Raw genomic sequence first — 22,784 nt, 5'->3', positions numbered from 1 at the left:
CTTTCTTGTAAAAAAGGGAGAAATTACATTTAAAAGCACAGACCCTTGATCAATAATTATCATTAATCCACAATACTCAGTGTTTAATGGGAGAACAAGTGATCTATGTATTTTTTTTCTTCCATTTTTTCCTTCTCCTTGACCAGAGCAGCAATTCTGCAGGGAGCTGGAACTTGCTTATTGCACTGACATAAGGGGAGGCCTACATAGCTGGTCAATACTGTTCTGCTTTTGTTTCCAGCTAATTCAGTGTAATCCCAAAGAACAAGAATAGACAAAAATTCAAACTAAGGATTCAATTGTGTAAAGTTACAAGCAAATGAAAACCAGAAACGGGCAGCATAAGTTAATATAACAATGAATGTTCTTATTTGGCTGTTATTGTAACACAGGTCAATATAGTCCGAGCATCCAGCATTAAATTTTGGAACACTTGGGCTTAACTAACTTTCCTGTGTGGCACAGGCCCAAGACCACCAAAAAGCAGTTATTCAGTTCAATTTTGTTTTAACTCAGTAACAGTCAAAAACAGGCTCTCAAAATGCAGAGCTGTTGCTTTCTAATGATAGCTGCAAAAAAATCTCAACCATTCCTGGAAAAGCAAATCAGTAGCCTGATCTAAATTAAGACCAAGTGAAAAATACAGTTTTTCGCATTTAACTTAGCCAGAACTAAATCAGTAGGAAAGAACACTGTTCCTCTGCAGAGACTGAGTGTTAACCCTTCCTTCATCCCTTTGACTAGCTGAAAGCAGGAGGAATGTCAACAATACCTGACACTGCTTACAAAAACTCTTAACACCCTCATCCAACTATTTAAACACTACTGTAAGCCAACAAAATTGAAACACTGTTGCTTCACTGACAGACAAGAAACAGCAACTGACCAAGTTTCTTGTTAGATAGGTTTCAAAAAAAAACCCGAACATTAAAATGTTACGTTATCCTAGACTTCGAAAAAATTCACGTTTCAGTGGTTTATTTCCAAAGGTGATACAGAGTTCCTTCAAACCTACAAAGCATTTCAAATGTAAAAATGGAGGCTTAATAATATCAGTAGTTCTGAAGGAAAACAGTAAGAATATAGATATGAAAGTCACAGTAAACAATAGTCACTGAAAACTGAGCTAAAGGAAAAATCAACTACAATTATATAGTAAATGAGATCCATTAACTAATAGAGATATACAGGTAATTTCTGACTTATATTTAATATTTCACTGTTTAACAACTTGCAACTCAGCTTTCACATTGAAGATTAGCATTCTTTCATCAGTTTATTTAAAGCCATTAAAAATTACAGATTGCCATGATTACAAAGAGCTGAATAATTTTCTTAATAATATGCTGGACTTAACTGATAAAGTTTCAATAATAACAGTTACTAATAATAACTAGAACTTACTAAATCAAACCATTGTCACTGGAATACCTCGTGAAAGAACCAAGTTTTTGATCGATATTTATTAACTCCAAATCAACCTGTCTTGCCTAGCTATTTTTTCAGTGCCACAAAAGAAGATAACATACCTTTGAAGAATCTGAACTTTTCATGTATGGCTCAGCGCAATGTGTGATACTTCCCTGTAATACTTTTTCTATTCTAGCCACAAGGAAAATGTCAGGATGAGGACATGTGACTGAAAATATTCCCTAAAAATGAAACACAAGATAAATATAAAATGAAAAAGTACACACTTCTTACATCACATAATAGAAAACCATTTAAATCATGAAGGAAAACTGTCCTCTTCTATTCAAAATCCAAGCCATGTTTTACTAATTCTTACCTGCTTTGGATATTGTAACATTGTTTCATAAATGTCTTGAATCCTGTGTGAACTATCACCACTGCCATTCATCATTTGTTGAGGTGCATTGGATATCATGTGCCTTACTGATGTGTGGTTCAAATCAACATGGAAATCTGCTGAAATCTTCCGGTTGTTTTTAATATCAAATAGTGATAATGTGACAAAGAAAGGTTCTACCTAGACATTTTTAAAAAATAATGAAATGTCATTGTTGTTGTCTATATTATTGTAAAAACATGTATGACAGGAAGACGAATATGATATTTATAAACAAAGGACCACCACTCTAGATATTACTGGCAAGGTATAGAAGAGAGTACAAGAAAAAATTCACTTTCTACAACACAAAGTTTGTTACAAAGATACTTCCCATATCATTTAGGCTCTCATTTCAATTTAAAAGAGTAGTAAGACCAACAAACACACATGAACAATGTTTCTCAATGATAGTAAAGAGTTTTGCTATTAGGAACACTGTCAACAAAATATTGAGACATCCGTTACAATATTAACAGAAAATAATTAGATGAATGGTTTACATTTGTTGTTGGTCCTTCTTCATTTTCAGCAACACAGCTTTGCAAATTGAAAGATAAATCATTACACTTCACAAGAATTTTTTTTCCAAACTTCTCTTCAAATGGCTTCACTTCTGGTTCAATACCAGAAAAGTCAAGTTTCTTTAGAAAGAGAAAAAGAAAACGAAAATTAAGTATGTTATTTTTCATCCCCAAAGGATCAACGTACAAGGAAGCGTGTCATTTCCTTTTAAAAAGTCTAACCTGTGCATCTGGATCCAAGGCAAAAAGTTTAACTCTGCTTTCACTTTTGATCTTTATTTCTGCTTCTCTGGTACTCTGTCCAAAAGAAGAAAAAGTCTTTGTATCACACCATTAAATGAAAGTGGTTTTTGATCTCATTCCTTTTTCCTGTTCAAAGCTTTAAATATTTTTAATTCATGCACTCTTCTCTCCCTGAACTTTGCAACTGCTTCGTTTAAATTGCTCCATCATGTCCAAGTAAAAAGAAAAAGTTCTTTTCCTCTAAGGGCTTTTCCAGTCTCCAAAACATTAAAAACAGATAAATAAAAAACACATCAGCAACATATAACCTTCAAAAGTCATGGAAAATATACCCCGGTGTAGCTCATATACCATGTTGTCTCCTTAAACAATAAATAACTTTCACAAAAATATTTTATTGAAAAAAGGAAAAAAAAAAACACCACAAAGTAGTATGAACATAGGTTAAAACTCAGAGCTATAGCGAGACCATAATGCTGCTCAGGAAGCAACAGGTTAGCTAAGTTAAGAAATATAATCAGAGATTGTTGTTGTTGTTTGTTTTGTTTTATTCCTTTTCTTGAATTCTACTGCCAATGGAGTGGATTTTCTGTGGGTAGACAAATTAAAAAAAGCCATCCGAGAGACAAAACTACCACACTGAAAAATTCCTTTGCAGAACTAGGAGGTAGTATACTGATCCTGCACAGTATTTGTGGATACCTACCTCTAACAGTAAGAGAAAAGAAAAGTAGCACAAATAGAATGTGAAAATTGCTGGTATACATAGGTTATTTTTCCATAAAACGTTGAAAGAGGATTGTATGATTTTTTAAGTCAAGGGAGACAAGAAATGGACACATCCCTGAGCCAAAATTAACAACGTAGCACGGTTGCCGTTCCCGAAGTATAGCTAAACAGAGATATAGAGTATTTCGTTTGGGGTGGGAGTCTATTTTTGGATCAGCCTGTACTGGCTAGAAGATGTTACCAACCTAAAATGCTGATCACTGACCATCAGCAGGAAGTGGTCTCCTCTCTGCATCTGCTTTGTTAGAGGCTTCAAGAAACTCCTAACATGCCACCAGCTCTAGTAGCTCAGAACTCTATTTTAGGCTAATAATAAAAATAAAAATAAACTTAAAGGATGCATAACAGAAGAGGAACTTTTGAGGTTTGATTTTGAATGTGGATGGTTTAATTGATTTCATTTACTATGATCTTTACTGCACAGGAGAAAAGACAGCAGTTGCTGTGGAAGACATGACCAAGACACTCAAAACCAGCAGTGTTGGCAGGCTTCACTTGTTCAGCAGCTAGCATAATCGAGATACACATGACTAAACTGTGAAGAAGTTTAAAGATGACAAGAAGTTCCCTTGTATGTTTTGGAAAGGGAATGGTCAGCAGCAAGACCTGAAGAGGAAGAAGACCTAGTCATACAAGCAAGCCAGAAATTACTTCAGCCCAAATGTATTGAATGGTTTTAGATTTGTGTTTTATGCACTGAAGACAAGACAAAAATACACATTTTTTTGACAGGCAGATTGCTGGGGAGTTGGGCAGAAGTCAAGAACTGAAAATGGATAGTCAGCAACCCTCCCTACAGGCTGGCAGTGACTCTGGAATTCCATTTCCTCAGTGTAACAGGGTAATGCTTTCCTACCTCAACAAACACTGGGACATGCAATGGTTAAGCAGGTACTTGGCCACACTGATTATGATAGTCACATCGTTATTTAAGCCAGAGGTCTAATTATATTTTTTTTAAATGAAGATTACAAAAACTATATTCACACTTTGTACAGGAACAGACAGATTCAGCAGAACTGACAAATTCAACTGTACGTGTGCAAATCTGTACATTGAAGTGTACAAAACCATTTTATTTAATGTTATAAATTAACAGCTGTTGACCGGAAAAAGGAAGGCTCAGATGTACTCACAAGGGTTAAACCTTTCCTAGGAAGACACTTTTTCCCTTACTGTCAGGTGGCTTTAATATCACCCCTGAAGGAATTTCTCTTTCCTCATAAGGTTATAAATTCATCTATTGTGAAAATCTCCTTCCAGAACGAACAAAAAATAAAAGAGCAACTATAAACTCATCTAAAAGAAGGCTCAATGCCTTAGAAGTCTTCCACTGGGAAAAACAAAACCAAACAACAAATAACAGCTGAAAAGACAATGCAAGAAAGAACAGAGAACAAAAATCTTCAAAAATGAACAGCGTTTATATAAAATAATCAAGTCAAAGCACAAGTAATGTACTAATGCAAATGGGGAGAATTTTTCCTGTTCTTCTCCGGGGAAAAAAAGGCTAGAAAAATGCATTAGAGCAAATAGTAAAGATGAACTTGAATGGGAAAACCAAACATCTTATTTGGAAAGAAACAAATTTAAATAGGTTGTATCCACAGAATAAAAGGAGTTAATGCTTAAAGAGCTGAGGAAAATAACATGCTAGGAAAATATCTAGCCTGCAGAGTTGCAGTGCTTCCTATCAAAAGGTTATGGAAACAGAAAGCAGCATTTGTAGTACTAAAATGGTACGCAGGTGCTACAGCCCTGAATAAAAGTCCACTCCAAAGGTCATGTGGGACGTAAGTATTCTGATAGCTCCAACTATGAAGAAAGAAAAATCTTACATACAATAAAGACATCTAACTTTATATTTGTTTTGGAAATATCTTTTCCATGGCCTCATGTAACTATGCTTTTTGGTGCTTACAGTTCTTCCAAGGAAAACTTGATTGTACGCACCACAATCCCAATTCATTTCCAAATGCAGCTGTAGCTGGAGTTAGCATAATAGTTTTTTGTGTGTACATGCCAAGTTGATTACAAATAGGTTACAGAAAGAAATGTCAGGCAGCCAGTTTGGGTGCTAAAGTCCTGTTAGAGTATAGTGAATCTTTTGATGTGCTAGCTAATAAATAGCATTTGTTTTACTGCCTGGTCTCAGTTTATAAGCTGTACTCCTTCAGGAGTAGTGACTAGGTCAGGCAGACCCTCTGAAAAGAAGAGGGGAGCATTCTAAAGCATGGTCAAGGAGAAAAGTGTCAAGACTGCAGGCTGTGTGACACAAGAAATAGTAAGGAGTCATGATTCTGCTACTTCAATAGAAAAAGGTCACCAGCCTCCAGTCCTTTGGTAATTCAACAAAAACTTCTCTAGAGAACTCACAAAACTTAAAAGATACAAGTCACTATTTTAACTGAAATCAAGTCTGCAAATTGGCTAGAGTACAGTTACATTTGTTTTCTATGCATTTCTCCTCTATTTTCTTCTATTTCTATTTTGTTTTACTTACTAGGTGTTTTCACTATGCAAAAAATTGAGTATTACAGTTCATATTCAAATAAAAAATTAGCTGAATGATCTTTCTGCTGTTCTTTGTGGACAAGCAATAATGGAAAGGTCTACAGAGTTCCATCTCAAAGACATGGGCAACTCAGGATTCTAACCACACTTCTACAAAAACAAAACTAAAATGCAAGAACTATGTCAATACAGCAAATATCCATGTATTTTCCACCTCCTTAACAAGCACAAGTACATCATTACTGCTATTGAGCTTCTCTACAGTTTTAACTGTAAAGATAAAACTTGAGTATAACTAGATTACTTCTACTGAAGTACTTGAACACTTACTTGTATGCAGTAAAACAATACAAAGTATGTAAAACACGAACTAATGAAATAAAAGTTGCTGCTTTGAGACAACATGCACATTTGCTTTATATAAATCTTGAAGACATCAGCCAGGCTGCTTCCAAAAGCAGAAACTGAAGAAGCTCAATAACCACTCCTATTGACAAGACCTTCCAAGCTTTTAAAGTACCACAAACTGACTGGAAGCCAATATCTTACCTTTACTGAAAGTCCACACAACTAAGTATTATGTTTAGTACTCTATATCCTGAGTAGTCACTCATAATATATATTACCTTGGCAATTTCAGGATAGTAGTTATCAAAGCTACTTGATGAGCTTTCCATTTTGCTTTGTTCATCATCTGCAATCAAAAAAAATAAAATAAAATCAAAGAATGACTTACAAATTTCTGCAGCAAAGGTATTTCTGATTAGTTTGTTTGTAACTCACATCCCTTCAAAAATAACAATCAACAAATGGGTTGTGGTCAACTCCATCACTTCACTTTGTAAAGATGTAAAGTAGCACTTATTCCTAATCTTACCTAGAAAATAGCTATCAGCTTTAATACTAATTTTGATACCTGCACTGGAAAAGAAGATGTTCAATGCACAAATTTACAATACTCTTTCCATTATGCATCGTAACTTGATCTCAAAACCTGTTCCCTCTGTTTGTTCGGGTGTCCAAGACTACTCTCCAATGATTACTGGAGTTACAAAGAAACCATTCAGTTAGTTTTAAGAACCATCTTCTGGTTCTAAGGTCATTTGGGGACCACTGACTAAAATATCCTTCACAAAGCTGCAGGTTTCTCTTTTTTCTGATTTGCTTTTGTTGCAAACGTATCAAATTCTGACTATCTTCACCAAAAGAACATATCTAATTTTAAACTCTAATGATCCCTTTTGGTATATAGTGATATTTATAAGCACAGTGACCTATAACCTTTTCCAGGTTCTTTTGGATAGGCATGTCCTTGGTCTGATACCAATTTTCTTCCCTATCCACTCTCAGGACGAAAATTGCACAAGAAGACATACAGACTCTCCTTTTGTCACCCAGCTATCAACTATCCTTGCATCACATTGCTTACAGATGTCTGCCTTACCTATACTTAAAGGGTTCCAATAGCAAATGAGCTATACCCAAGAAATTTTTAGGGAAATATTTGTGGTCAAGAAAGTTATGTGTAAATTTAAATACCTCATTGCTATCACAATGTCCTGTTCTTCTATCTACAGTAGACACAGAACAGATTATTCCATTTTTGACATATTTTATGCATTTTAAAAACAAGTCCCTCCTCAGTTTTCTCTTTTTCTTAAGCTACCTTGGTCACGATTTTTCCTTGTGGGTTCTATTACCTAGATTTCTAAACAGTCCCTTTATTCTATAATGCTGCCGAAAGGGCATAACTCTTATCAGTTCAACAGACAATGAAAAGACCCACAATTATTATGACCAAACGAAAATAAATTTTAACAACAATAAAGCCTTTATTTCTGAATGCACGTACATAGGCACGGTCACATAAGTGTATCAGCATAGCTGGAAACCCTTCTTACCTTCATGAGATTCTCCGTTTCTCTTTTCTTGCATTGCAGCCTCAAAGTTAAGCTGAAGGATTTTGTTCAGAGTGTTTATCCATTCTTCCATCTCAATTTCACTGTCTGCAGCTAAAAGGTAACTACTCTTGTCTTGCATCTTGAGCTCAAATGCAAAACGTCTGACTTTATTGTTCTATAATAAAATAAAAGATTTTATGACATCTTTACATCTTGTCTACTCACAAATCTAATGATGCTATTCATCTAACACTTTTTGTACTTCAAATATTTTAACAAAGGCACGCACTTTGAACAAGTGTATTATTATACTTTTTACTGTCTGACATTTGACCTTCTGAAGTTACGCGTACTACTTCACCGAATGGAACTATAAAAAATATTAGCCCGTTTTCCATTCTCTCCCATCATTTTATTAAAAAAATAATAATAAAATATGACAATAAGTACCACATTACAAGTATCAAGTCTTCATGTATTCAGATCACCTGGAAGCAAAACTAATCAAGATCTACTGATAAAAGAGCACAAAACAACATTTGAGCGAGAATCCTTCGTATGCTGGGTTTTTATACCAGAAGTTGTCATAAGCTGTCTCAACTGTGAACACATTGATTATTACAAATTTTAAATACACATGAAGTTGGGAATCAATCATTCCTCCTTTGTTCCTCAACCATTGTCACCCTTTTTCTGTGATTTAAGTCCAGGCCTCACAAATACTACCTAGCTTGACTCATGTTCCTGAGAATAAATTCACAAGTCTCAAATGCCAACAAATGAAAATTCTGTATTATCATCACTTTAATTAAAAAAGTCTGACAAACTCATTAGTTAAACATTAAAATAAACAACAAGACAGACTTGATGGTGGTTTTCTTTTAAGTTAAATTTGATGTCAAATTACATTTTGGTTTTCACCAGACTTCAGATTCTTCAGTTTACAGAATAACTACTGCTTGGCAAAGCATTCAGCTTTCTACCAAATATAAGCTTCTGTTAAAGAGGATACAAAAAAAAAACACGTGGTCTCCAGATCTAAGGCAGCCTTACCAATTCAAATCAGTAAGGAAGTAAACAACAAATCTTAAGAACAGTAACCCTTAACTTTCACAGTTAAAATCCTTGACATAGGCAGCGCATCTCACCACTTGTCTGCTTTCACAAATCGGTGAATTAGTGATTAAGCCATGTATTTATGTGGCTGCATATATTACGTGACTGGACTTTTTGCAATGCAAAAAAAAGTCTTAACATATCCCAAGACTACAAGAAACATGCCCCACCCCACCCCCTCAAAATACTGCCGTGTATACTCAGCATTCCCCTTACAGAAAGGCTGGTGAAGGAGCATATTCCAACTGCTTTACCTTTAATATCTGTTAGGGAAGCCAGCATTTTTCTGTTTTGTGCACCCTCTGCATTTGAAGAGTAAATAGACTATGTACTAAGTGAACTTAAAACAAAAATGGGAAATGTTATAAGAAAGCAAGAGGAACACTAATCCTCCCTCACAAAAACAGATTTATTCTGAAATAAATAGGTTGATTCCTGAGAACAACAGCTTAGAATTATGTTCACCTTAAAAGAACAACTATTTCCATGAATTCCAAGACAGACTACTGTAAAATGCAGTGGTGGGGCGTCTTTTTATTTCTTTTCCACTTCTATTAAATGGAATTTCAATTTTTGTTGTGTAAAGACCTTTTTTTTCCACATATAAGCTTCTAGATGCTAATATAATGCCAATAATAAGTAACAGTAAAAGAATGAATAAAATAGGATCAGCCAGAGGGTATACAAAACAATTAAAAATAAAATAATAATAAAATCATGTATCTCAAATAGGACCATTTGCATAGTATTTTATAGTTCAAAGTCTCATTTCCTTGTCCCTCCATCGACAGTTCAAGTGAGAAAACAGCTGTTTCTAAAACCATTTCTTCTCGCCACTGAATCACTTCTTGGCTTCAGGGAAGTGGAAATTCACTAATCTCGGTTTTGCACCTAATTTTGACCCATAAATAGTCTCAAATTTCTAGATGCAGTTCTGAACACCCAGAGTGCCACAACAAACTAGCTGAAAGTACTGTAGAACACAGCATAACATTCAAGCCAACTATAAACTTTAAAAGTCCAAAATATATTTTTACTTAGAAATTACTGTATTAGCCCAAAATCTTACTTGCAGAAGATAAAGGTTTATATATATATCTATATATATATATGTAAGTTTATAATAATTATAGTAAATAATATAAAAATTTTAAAACTTCTAACAAAGTCTGAGGATATTCCAGGTTACATGAATTGAACTGATGGAACAGAAAATATGACACTACTTCAAGGAAAGATAATGTAGGAAAAAAAAGGATTTTCAGAATTTAAAAACAAACAAACCAACCTAGAATCACAGAATGAGATGGCACTGGACATAATACCAGGTATGGCCTCACCAGTGCTGAGCAGAGGGGAAGCATCACCCCCCTTGAACTGCTGAAAACACTTTGCCTACCTAGTGCAGCCCAGGATACCAATAGATTTAGAATCATTCATTTAGGTTGGAAAAGATCTTCCAGATCACCAAGTCCAACCATCAACATGACCAACTGCATACCATCACTAAAGCATGTCCCTTAGTGCCACATCCCCATGTCTCTTAAGTACCTCCAGGGATGGCGACTCCATCTCTCTGGACGGCCCATTTCTTTGCATCAAGGACACATGACTTGCTCATGTTCAACTTGGTGTCCAGCAAGACCCCATGTTGTTTTCTGCAGAGCTGCTTCCCACCTGGGTGATCCTCAGCACATACTAGTGCCTGGGGTTGTTCCTCCCCAGGTGCAGGATTTTACACTTCCCTTCGGTGAAGTGCACCTATTGTGGTTGCACTTCCCTTTGGTGAAGGGCCTTTCTATTTGTAACTCCTGAAAATATCGATGTTTTCTGATCATGTAAATGAATATAGTATTGCCCTCAATAGCCTGTAACAGAGCCACAGGCTGACAACTAGAAACTAGCCATCACCTAAATGAGAAACAAGAAGAGCCAGAAACAGCCTTGAGATGGGTAATTTATGTTATGAGAGAGAAAGGCACCAAAGCAGAGGAAGCTGTACCAGAAGAGCAGAAGGAAAGATATAAGATTTGGAAAACAAAGACCACGAATGTGTTTATGAACCTTTTTGTTATCGTTGTTGTTGTTTGATTGTTTTGAAAGCATGAATCAAATTAGTTGCAGTGGAATTGGCCAAAATTCTACCCCTAAAGCAAAACAATTTCTGTAAATCTCAATATGCAACTTGCAAGTTGAATAAATTTACAAGATTTTTCAAAATATTACAATATTTAGAAAAAATAATCCTCTGTAAAGCTGTTGTATCTCTGCATAAATCTTCAAACAACTTTACACTAAGAAATTAAATATTTTAAAAATACATTTTTATTAAACTTTGCCTATTCCTATCAAAGTTAACAAAACCCTAAAACCCAAGGGTTTTTTCCAGGTATGCTGTGCCTAACAAAACAGTTACATGCTGTACTGTAAATACATAGCAGAATCACAACAAAAAACATTCTTTTCTTTGGCACTTGCTACTGACAAACATTTTACCAAAGCCCTTAACTTTTTTAAAATGAAGAGCACATGAAAGTAATATTATAAAGGTCAAATGAAAGCATCTGGAAGGGTGACTGAATTTAATACAATTCCCACAACAAAAATCCCACACAAGAAGCTATGCAAAATATTTTACAACCCATGTAAGAACAAAATGTAATTGAACTTAACTCTAATTTTATGCAGTCTTTACTTTGCCATAATTTAAGAGTGTTATTTTTTGTCTTTGCCTTAAAATTTTGCTTTTAACATTAATACTTGACATCAACTAGTAATTTTTGTTTCTTTCAGAGAAAATTTTCAAATTCAGCCTCCTTCAATTCAGAATCTAGTTCATTGTTTTTGCAAGACTCACCATATGTAGTTGTTCCTCTGCATAACAGATGCTTATCTATGTCTGACGAAAGTTATCTGTATTATTTTTTTTAATCCATTTGCTATAAAATACTGAATTAACTGAAAAGCAAGCAGAATAATTATAATTACCTGAACCACTCCCATGCACGAATCTAGAAATATTGATCCTTTGGGTTCTTTTGATATTTTTTCATCTTTGTAGAAATTGAGATTATAGGATCCATCACCAAGTTGGATTAAATGGAAAAATCTTCTTTTAAATGACTAGTGAAAAGAAAGAAGTAGGGAAAAAGAATTTCAACATTAGTATTAGTAAGGTTCATATTTCAAATCCCATAACTGTTATTTACAGCCAGCTAGAGAAAAAAGCTTTTACTTAAACATAACCTAATGGGTATCATTAGAAAACAAGACTGAAATCATTAAGTCAAAAAGAAACTTTTGAAAAATAAAATTAACTGAAAAATCTGCAAGAAGATAGTACTGTGTTACCTGAAAGTTATTTTCAACAGACTCCACAACACTATATGTAAAATATTTAACTGTGATGCCCACAAAATCAGTCTAAATTTGTTTATAAGTAAAGATATAGTACAAATAAAGACTTGCATTAGTAGACCCTTTTCTACTATTAACACTACAAGGGCCCAGTTGAGAAAGTGCTTTAAAACACTACACTTCTCTCACATAATGGATTTTTAATGCTTTTTTTTTAAATTTAAGTACAGTAAAGAGCAAGAAAGATTTCAAAGCTATAAATTACATATAAGCATCTCTTTCACCCCATGCTATTTTTGTTAGAAGGAAAAGCACATACAAAATGGACTTTCTCAAAAACACTGATATTTCAAAGACACTGATATTTCAGCGTTGGTGTTCATTTTTCACCATGCATAGGACATTCATAAACTTACTCTCATTGTCACACTGATTGCGCTATTCATGTTCCCTTTGTACAGCCATCCTTGTTTTGTTATTCCCCCCTTCTGAGACCCAAGAGATGCTGCGTCCTGGAGATGATGGCAGGGAGGTGGAAAAAAAGTAAAGTTTAGCATCACGGACTAAAACTATTACATATATTTGCGTATTTCAGAAGTTATTTTTTTTAAGATGGAATAGTTATGCTCATAATATAATGAAAACTATGCTCTATTAAATTATAAAGCAAATACTGTGAAATTATATATCAAATATTCCAACTATTTTAATTAAAGACAAGGAATGTGAGATTGACCTTATTTAATTTTTGATATACAACTTGGCCAGTTATAGAGGCTCTCTCTGTCACCAGCAGGATGATCCAATTAGATAGCTAAATATTAAATATTTAGATAGCTAAACATTAGACAAGATAAATTCTAAATGCTCTGGGAAGGGAAGATGGAAAACTCAGAGTGTTTTTTTTGTAAGGTGTATTTTTTTTTCTTGTACATTCTAATCTCCCCGTGCAATAATTTTTACTGATTTCTATTATCAGATTTGGATAAGCTCATGCTTATCCAAAAATTCAATCGAGATTTCTCAAACCTTTTTGTTTTATATGTATTACCTCAAAGACATTACTCTCTTAAGAATTTAAAGAAAACTGTCTTGAATTCTTGAATTGTATCTGCGCTTTTATACATCGGAATCAAAGGTTTCTAAGGCAAATAAGATCAAACTCGGCAGTAATGGCAAGTTCAAAAAAAACCAGCAGTATGTGCATGTATCCCACATAACACTCACTGCCTGTATACCACTTCCATATACCAGTTCTTGGAATTTGGAAACTACATCCAACCTCACAGCATGTTAACACCTACTAAAAAAGCAGTACCCTACTATTAAAACTGATCAAAATGACAGATCTACAACTTCCACATAATAAATATTAAATCACCTATTAAAGCAATCATTAACAGCAGTAGCATACAGACAACTTTACCATTTTTTTCAGTTGAGGTAACCCATTTTGACACAACAAAAACATTAACTAGACTTACAGGAAGAATTTCAACCATCTAAAAGAGAAATACTCTTGACAATTAATCACCCAAATCTTCAAAATTAGCTGAGTCTCTAGCTGGAAAAAACAAAAAAAAAAACCAACAACAACAACAAAAACCTTCCTCAACTGCCACATCTACTTTTTTCTAATTCCTTTTCTCAGTTATGAAGACAAAATACAACAGAAAGTAATTACATATGGGTGACAGTCATTAGTTCAACAGCTGAACCAAATTTTGAATAATATTAATTAGTTTCTGGAATTAAATCAAGGAACATTCTGTAAGAAGTCCTTAGCTAATTTATTTACAGCTTATTTATTCTGCCTAGCTTGCATATTCATATGCGTATGAGAACTTCAAAAAAAAACCTGCAAACAGAAGGCAAAACTTGTGTCAATCTGTTCCTTCAAATATTCTAGTCAGCTTGCAAGAAAATGAGGTAAAGCAAGGATGACACGGTCACCAACTTTCAGAACACTTGACAGATGCCCCAGAAGCAAAGAACAAAAATAGCAAATTTTCATATGCCTCCGTGAGTCTCACTGTCCAAGCAGTGCAGTCTACTTGTTTCACATTTGCAAGTCGTTACCCGCCCCTCCGCTCTGGACTCCGTTACATAGAAAATTTTTCTTGTACCATAATCAAGCTATAAAGATGACAAATCTAGACACTGGGTTTCTAACTACGATTCTCTACCTACGCTGGTGAGAGTTATCCCCAAAGAAAGGACGGTTTTAAAACCACCCTTACAAGTCCAAGGTGATGAGTTGATGATGAGTTATTGTCAGAGCTTGGTTCTGTACAAGAAGCTATGTAATCGTGAAATTACATTTTTTCTGTGGTTACATAAACCATAGACAGGACCGCCTGATATGACAAGAATTCCTTCATTATCTGTATTAACAAAAGATAAGATTTATCTCTATTAAGACTTTGCAATTCATAGCCTCTGAGGTACACTGTTTCCCAGCTCCACTGAACTGCATGATGCTTCCTACCACTAAAACTGAGTATCATTTGGCCCTCTCTAGTTACACCATTTCCATCAGGCAGAATTCTTGCCTACTGAGCCAAAAAGCTATTGAATTTATCCAGCCTACCATCTGTTAATACAAAGGAACACAGAGTCCATAGTCATTAACACACAACTTTTACACTGAAAACATACTTCCTGTTTCCAGCCGGTAAGTTAATTTTCTTTTTTATTATTATTAGTGCTGCTGCACATTATGCTTCACTTTTTTTTTTTTTTAAAGTGATCTTTCCCACAAACTGTGCTCCAAAATTTATTCCAACAGCAACTGTTTCAATAAAAACAGCTCCTAATCTTGATCCCATACCCCTGGCTGACTTAAAAATTCCATTTATAAACATCAACTTGATGGCCTGATAGCATGAATTACTTTTAGAAAGTTAGTTCTCCCCTGTTTAATAGTGTGAGATTTAGTTTAATCTTGGTGTGGTTTTCCTTCAATTTTAATAACTTGGAGCTTTTTGGTTTTTATCATTCTCTTAATAAATCTTCTTTCAAAAAAAAAAAAACAGAAAGAAGACAAAACACTTTTTAATATAAGGTTTGCACATATGGTTTTTGGCAAACAAAGATGCTAATATTTGAAAGAAAAGCCTCTTCGCTTTTTTTAGATTAGATTAAAACATATGAAACAATTCAACTGTTTTTAACAAGCAGGGTATTCTTCCCTTGAGGAAAGAATTTGTTTCCCCCATCCCCATCCTACTCTCATTAAGCTCCCTCCTCTTCCTAACATGTTTTTTTTTCTTCTGTTTATATGTTAAGTTCCTCAGCAAAGAGTAACAGAACTCTTCTTCAGTGACTGTAGCTCTGGAAAAGATGACGTTACTGCCTGGTGTAACAGGAAATTGGACAGAATGAAATAGGAAGTCCCTTCCACTTACATTTCCTAGTAAAAGAAAAAAGCTTACCACCTGGCAATAGCAAAGCTATATTATTGCAGTATTTAACTAACTGTAGCCAGAAGCATTTTTCCCAATAACAATCACAGTCAGTTCTATCCCCATTTGTTTTTTTCCAAGTTTAACTCACTGTTTTGTAAAACACTTCTGTTGTCAGAAATATTATCACATTAAATAACACCAAGTCTTTTAAATTTCAGTACAACAGAGAACATAACTATTTCCACCGTACAAATAGAAAAATTTACATACATATACATGAAATTACTTGTCCGTCCAAATATTACAGTGCACATTAATAGCAATGTTGGGAAAAAATGGCATCCTGAGACTGTTCGGAGATCTACCTATTCAGACACACTCCTTGGACTACTTTTTCCACATTGAATCTGGGAAAACTTGTAAGGAACTACTTTTGTTTCATACACAGCAGTTCTGAATACAAGGAATTTATAAACAAAGTAATTGTCATGGGCAAAGCTACAAAAAGCATTTTATTTATTTATTTTCTGTGATGTGAGAGTTCAAGTATTCATACACAAAGAAAGCACTGGCTTTTAACAACTTTGTGTTTGAACAGGGTGTGGTAAAAACTGAATAACACAAATAACAGAAGCAGTTATTGAAAAAAAGTCTTTGACATTCAAGACATTATTGAAAATTTCTTGAGACTATAGATAACCGGTTTCCCTAGGCCAAGGACAAAAAAGGAAAACAATTAAGAGTTTTAGTAAACTTTATTTTGACTTTTTCAGATTTTCAGGAGTCATCCTGCATTCAAATTTATATCAAATTGTAACTCATATGCTAATTTTAACTGTATGCTATACTGCCATGTGTTCTTAACCGTGTGTACTTTCATGTTGGAACAAATTCACCTACGATTTTACTCAGCTTTGCAACTTAAACTACATAAAATATTTCTCTATACATGGCCATCTAGAAGGAAACAGTATAAAGTAAGATAGACCTTATTAAAACTCAAAGATTATACTTCAACACTGCTAAAAACTTCCTCAGTTTCAGCATCTGTCAACACTTGCTTTACTCATATGACAGATCTAAGGAATACAACGCTATTTCAGAGGAGGTAGGTACAAGTTGCTTTTTTTTTTGTTTTTTACCCTCCAAATCAGACTGTTTAATATAGTATCAGTTGTCACTTACTGACATCAACACTTAACCCAACTTTAACCTCTCCTTACCGCAAACATTCTTTACTGAGAGCAGGAGAAAGCAAGGAATTATTTTGTTATCTCACCTCATCTTTATCTGCTTCTTCATCCACTTCATATAAATGCACTGGAAGCTTCTCCGGTTTTGTCCCTTTACTAGGAAAGAAAAGGCTTATAAAATACTAGATATTTCATGATTGATTACATATTTCATATTGCAAAAATAAAGATGTTATTTCTCTAGCTGAAGAGGGAAAAGTACAAGAAAAACTGGCTAAAAGCCATACTTTTTTCATGAAATCTCTCTTACCCAGTAATTTTGCTCATTTGTATATCTGGTCACAGCCCTTCTATTGTTCTGCTTGTCACTGTCCTTACGCTTAACTGAAGAGAACCAAATACCTTCTTGTTCACTGCACTCTCAGTATCTTAGGTGCAATAACTGATACCCATAACAAACTGCAATGCAAACGGTTATCTGGACTTAGGAAGGACATAACACATGACAGCAGAAGCAATGTTGGGTTTTTGTTTGTTTTTTAAGTTGCCAGTTTTAATGCAACATTTTAGAAACAAATCAAAGACAAACAGTATAAGTTCCTCCTCCTGATTCTTCTTCCCCACCTCTATCAGAAAACTACGATGCCTTCCAGAATGTGAAGAAAGAAGTGTAGAAGACTACAGAAGACTGTAGAAGAATGTGTAGAAGACACATCTGTATTATGTGCCATAAATACAGCAAAGCTTTTCACTAATGCGAATAGTATCTCTTAGTGAAATCACGTCTCCTTCTTCACACGAATTTTAAACAAAACTTTTGTTCCAACAATTTCTATAGCTGTTATCAACTGTCAATAGAAACATAAAAATGAATACCAAACATCCATAGCATAGCAAAAACAAATTTGATTAAATACGTACTGAGAACCTAACGTTATCTATGTCAGTATTTTTTTTAATTTTTGATGAAGGTATATTTCATCTGCAATTATATTTGTCTCCAAGAACTTCTCAGAATGATGCACATAACATCAAAGTTAATTGCACCTCAGAAACATGAGTTGGTGCTACATTGCATGTCTGTACCAAGGAGGAACATATGCACTTAAAAAAGAGCTAATCCATTTTAAACTATATTTCATTAAATGTAAGTTTCAAGATGGGAACAAAACAAACACGATTCCAGAAAAGCAATGTTCACCTTTTTACTCAGATTTCTAGAAAAACCTAGATAAACACTTGTCTACTTGTTTGGGTATAAGGCGTACTCGTACAATGCTCAAAAATAACTGCATCCACCTTTCTCAGTTAATATTCTATAAATGTTTGTCTGTTGGGTTCTATTTCCTAAGCTTCTAAAGAGAGCTCCAAAAGCTGCCTTTGAAGCTACAAAAACAAAGATATCACCATTTAAGTTTCATCAAAACATTAGCGTGTTTTAGTTCTGACATTTAAATTGTCCATGATACAAATTCATGTTTCAGCCTCCCTGTGAGTAGGGCAATGTAACTAAGGTATCTTCCCAGAAAATGGTTTAACAAGATCTTATCCCTTCAAATTCCATATTAATTCCACCCTATAAATCTTCATCATCACTACTAATAAAAATTGGTATAGCATATTTCAAAGCACATGTTACATGAATACATTCCTGTGGTAAATACTTTGATATTAAAGTTCCTTCACAAATTCAGAATCTGTACTATACCAGTGGATAACATACGTACTTTGGAAGCTGTCGAAATTCTCCTGAGTAATCTTCATATCTATAGTTAACAACGTGCCAGTCTGAATTGTAGGTTTTGATGCACTATTTCAATGGAAACCAAATATCAGCATTAATTGGAAGAGAATTAACTATAACAGCAGCATTCACTAGATGCACACACAAAAATCCTCCTCAGATACAGCTTTTATGAACTCGATCTTCAAAAATTCTGTACACCTCCCTTCTTTTGCGATACTGTTCGGTGCCATAAAGCTTTTTGTAACACATGATGTTTCAATAGGGTGTTATCATATAGATATTATACAAAATCAGAAAATGGTGAGTATATTCAGCATCTGGATTAACCATCTTCAGTTGTCTGAAAAGTTAAAGCAGCATTTCACTGCAGCATTTCACTGCAGCTGGAAACGTGACTGAGCTTTTAAAAACCTCAGCATTACAATACACATGCATTTTTAAAATAGAATATTACATTTTACATTTACGCTTCTAGCCTAAGTTTGCTTAGCATGCTCTCTAGCATAAAGCACAAATTTAAGTGCAGTCATGCTTGCAGCTGTTGAAAAGCAATAGCCCAGGACTAGAACACAGGAAATACCATTTTACTCCACCCATATTGCTACAACATAAAAGTACTGATTTATCTTGGCTTTGACTGAAGTAACATAAAACTGACAAGATCTGTTGTCAGAAATCCTGTATTAAAAAAAAAATCTTTTTTACAGGAATAGACTTACGTGCACACATATACAGCATTTAATACTTCAAAAATATTTTTCTTTATATTTCAAAATACAAAGTTAATATTTACCAAGCAATTGTTTCTACAGAAACTCATTAAACTTCTTGAATTACCTACAGCATTCCTCCCTCCTTGTCTACCACTTCCAAATTTACCTTAGAATTGTTTAGGTTAGGTATTAAGGCTATCTATCAATCACTGTGGAGAAATCACTTCAAGGTTTGAGATAGATTCAGCTATTTGAAGCTCCATCAGTTTTCCTTATATTACAACAGACACTTATTTGTTTCAGATGTTAAAACATCACCCTGAAGTATATTAGTTGAAAAACAGTAGATAAAGGCAAAAAAACTTAAACCTTTTAATCCTAAAAGGCTTCAACAAGACACTAAAGGTAACGTGGTATCACAGTCAGAATCAAGGGAATGCCAACACAAGCAGTTAAGAGAAACTAAGTTTGAGAATATGTTTCTTCTACATGTAGCACAGAAATTGATCAGTGAGGATGAATTTTGGCCTCTACAAGTGTTAATGTTATGAATACTTCTGTTCCAGCAAACTACAAGATTATTAAGAACAAACTAAGAATGACTAGGATGAAACACGTTAATAAAAAGACAGCCACACTGATTCATTCAGATTCACTATTGTCATCAATATTATGTATATAAGTCACCCATATCCCTCTGCAAAAGCCAAAAGCATGAAGGGTAAGAGAAGGTGAAGACAGAAGCATCCTCAAAATCAGTTACACAAACAGTATCATTCACAGCTATTCAGTAATTCTTCTTTTCCAGCCACTGAAGGAAAAAAAATACTAGTTTTCCCTAGAAATTTTCTTTCCCTTGAGAAAACTAAACAGAACTAGATCTCAAAGCAAAGCACTGAGAACTAAGTTGCAACATTTCATAATTTTTCAGGGTTTTATTTGTTTCTTAAACAATAAATAAAGCAGAAGTAATACACTTCAGTTATAACACTGCTATTACACACAACCACATAAAATTCCAACATTACCTCAGTTACAAACAAGCTTTGAGCTTCTTTCTCCGCATTTTCAGGAACTGTTGAATGAATGTATCGACTCTGACGTTTCAATAATGCTGTCTGATAAACAACAACAAACATTAATGATACTCTCAATTTAAAAAGATGATAAAATATAGCAACACTCAGTTATATCACTATAGCTAGGACAGAAGCTCAGCAGAAAACATCCTGTGAAGACAGTACTGGAGAACAGGCACTAATGACAATTTGCTTTCATTCAAACATTAGCAGCTTTATTCTCTCAGAAGAATTCTTTTCAGCCAGATTAAGATGACGAGATCGGAATCAGTAAGAATTAGATGCCATTGAAAAAAAGTGTTTTCCTCTATTTAGTTACCATTGCCAAGAAAATACTAGTAAAAATAATTCCCCCTTGACAACATAACTTCACTATTTTGGATGCAGACATTAGGGTAGTGTTGTTGCTACATATAAAAACTATTACTCAAGAAAGGCAACAATTCATACCAAAATAAGAAGAACAGTTCCACTGCAGATTTCAGCGGGCAAAAACATGAGACTTGTATTGTTCGACTGAAGGTGAGAAAGATGGCCTTGATCCCTGGATATCCTCCTGTCTACCAAAGGATGCTTACTAAGTAAGAACTTGCTCCCATTCTATGCCAAAGTTGAGAGAAGAAAAGGAAGGCTGACAGACTGCAGGAAATCTCACTGTGACTGTGAATTTCTGCTTCTAACACCAATACCAAAGTAAGCCTTAGGCACTTTAAACTCCTACGTGTAAAAGATGGAAACTTCACAGAATCTTCTGGAACACAATTGCACAATAGAAATGATTTTGTACCACGTGGAAAGCATTAAAAAAATAAATCTGAGATTAGGTCAGAGATGGACAAGGCGTTTTCACAACCTGGGCCTGAAAGGGGGTGTGATCGCTCACTTGTTACCTACACTCCACACACTGCAACACCAGGATTGATCAGAGAAAAGTGTGACAAGACAAAACTCCACATATTAATGGTCAAAAAAAAAAAAAAAAAGAAGACATGGCAGTATGTTATCTTAACTTCTCCCTGTTGAGAGATTGATCTATAAGGTGATTATTGTTACAAAGGCACACCCCATTAGCTGGGGGTGGCTTTTGAAGTTAGAATATTCAAGTACAGTAAAGATTTGACAGAGGAAAATTTCTCCTGTTCTCATGGTTGAGTCATTCATCTAGTCCAAACTGTGCTAAAAGTGACTTGAAAAGTGTCAGTGTTAACTGCTTGAGTGTGAGAGGTGAGAAGGTACTAAAAGCAAAACACCACAAAATAATAATAAAAATTATAAAAAACACCTCATGGATCAAATAAGTCATAAAACACAAAGCTAAAAAAAACTGCAAGAAGATACTTCTGCATATAGTAACAGCATTTAAGAATTAAGTGTTCCAAATTATAGAAACGTGTCCCTTATTAAGAAAACATGCTTTTTTAAAGCCACATAAGCTTTAAAATATTTGTTTTCACTGACATTGAAAAATAAAACCAGGCTCAATTTTATTCCTTTATTTTGGAATCAAATACAAAATCTTACTCTTGTTTTACATTAGCAGGTGTTCACCATATTAAATAATCATGAACTCCTTAGTTATACTCAAGTATGATACTTTTGCTTTTTCAGTGTTAGGTTAAAAAGTGATTTTAATCATCCATCATCTTTAACAGAAGTTTGCAGATAAAGCTCAGTTTGCTGGCAGTCAGAAAATCAATCTGCTGTTTCTCTTCAAAACACCAGTGATGTTGAAAAAAAGGTAAACATATATCCATGGCATGAATGCACAGGCTTTTTCCCCCCAACATTTGAAATCAGGCCGAAAACATGGGGATAGATATATGCCCCTCAATTTCAAGTCACTTTCAGGCTTATTCAATGAATTGAAACAAATCTGAGAGATGTAGAAATGTTATGTATCTTTTAAAAATATGGAAGAAGGACTGAATGTCCAAAGTGGGACTGGGGGGGAGGAATGGCAGGCAACCTTTAGCTTGTCAAATTCACCCACATTATTAATTGACATCATGCATGCTGCCTCTTTGTCAAGTCATCCTGCAGCTGCAATAATTCATCTGAGAGCCAGGAAATGCACCAAGTGAACATATCTTTATTTAGAGCAAACTCCTAAAAATCACTACTAAACAGAGCAATACTTTCAGATGCAACCATATATATATACATATACAGTATAACCCAGAAGAAAAATTAGGAACGACTACAAACATTCCTCACAACTACATTAGTTGAACTGTTTTGTACAAATGAAATGCTGTACAACTATCCGCTAGTGAGATGGAGCATTGCTTCGGATTCGGCAACACATAACCAATTTGAAGTTAGATTTTCCACATTACGTATCTCAGGCTAGAA

General features: G+C 34.5%; 1 protein-coding gene and 2 long non-coding RNA genes across 18 annotated transcripts in view; 2 read left to right on the top strand and 1 right to left on the bottom strand.

The window, feature by feature from the left end:
- Window positions 1–6,658, top strand: part of LOC308200784 — a 28,027-nt gene extending 21,369 nt beyond the window's left edge. For both annotated transcript variants that reach the window (XR_013955809.1, XR_013955810.1), the window contains one exon: window positions 3,830–6,658. This is a non-coding gene — a long non-coding RNA (uncharacterized lncRNA). The remainder of the gene's footprint in view (window positions 1–3,829) is intronic.
- Window positions 1–22,784, bottom strand: part of DOCK9 (dedicator of cytokinesis 9) — a 129,768-nt gene that overhangs the window by 63,544 nt on the left and 43,440 nt on the right. For 14 of the 15 annotated variants that reach the window (XM_080605719.1, XM_080605715.1, XM_080605718.1 and 11 more), the window contains exons 3-13: window positions 20,382–20,471; window positions 18,621–18,703; window positions 16,980–17,049; window positions 12,710–12,805; window positions 11,925–12,059; window positions 7,821–7,995; window positions 6,546–6,613; window positions 2,596–2,670; window positions 2,353–2,493; window positions 1,790–1,990; window positions 1,530–1,652 (exon numbers count right to left, since the gene is read on the bottom strand). In XM_080605719.1, the coding sequence (XP_080461845.1) occupies window positions 1,530–1,652; window positions 1,790–1,990; window positions 2,353–2,493; window positions 2,596–2,670; window positions 6,546–6,613; window positions 7,821–7,995; window positions 11,925–12,059; window positions 12,710–12,805; window positions 16,980–17,049; window positions 18,621–18,703; window positions 20,382–20,471 (1,257 nt within the window). Of the gene's footprint in view, window positions 1–1,529; window positions 1,653–1,789; window positions 1,991–2,352; window positions 2,494–2,595; window positions 2,671–6,545; window positions 6,614–7,820; window positions 7,996–11,924; window positions 12,060–12,709; window positions 12,806–13,777; window positions 13,933–16,979; window positions 17,050–18,620; window positions 18,704–20,381; window positions 20,472–22,784 lie in introns of those variants that run through there. The other variant, XM_080605708.1, reaches the window with a different exon arrangement.
- Window positions 16,739–18,084, top strand: LOC308200833. Its single transcript, XR_013955844.1, has 2 exons — window positions 16,739–16,808; window positions 17,527–18,084. It is a non-coding gene; the product is annotated as an uncharacterized lncRNA (long non-coding RNA).

Source organism: Anser brachyrhynchus (assembly GCF_964034855.1).
Source record: "Anser brachyrhynchus genome assembly, chromosome: 1".
NCBI classification, from domain to species: domain Eukaryota; kingdom Metazoa; phylum Chordata; class Aves; order Anseriformes; family Anatidae; genus Anser; species Anser brachyrhynchus.
The sequence above is the reverse complement of the archived record's forward strand: the minus strand, read 5'-3'. Positions and strand labels throughout refer to the sequence as shown.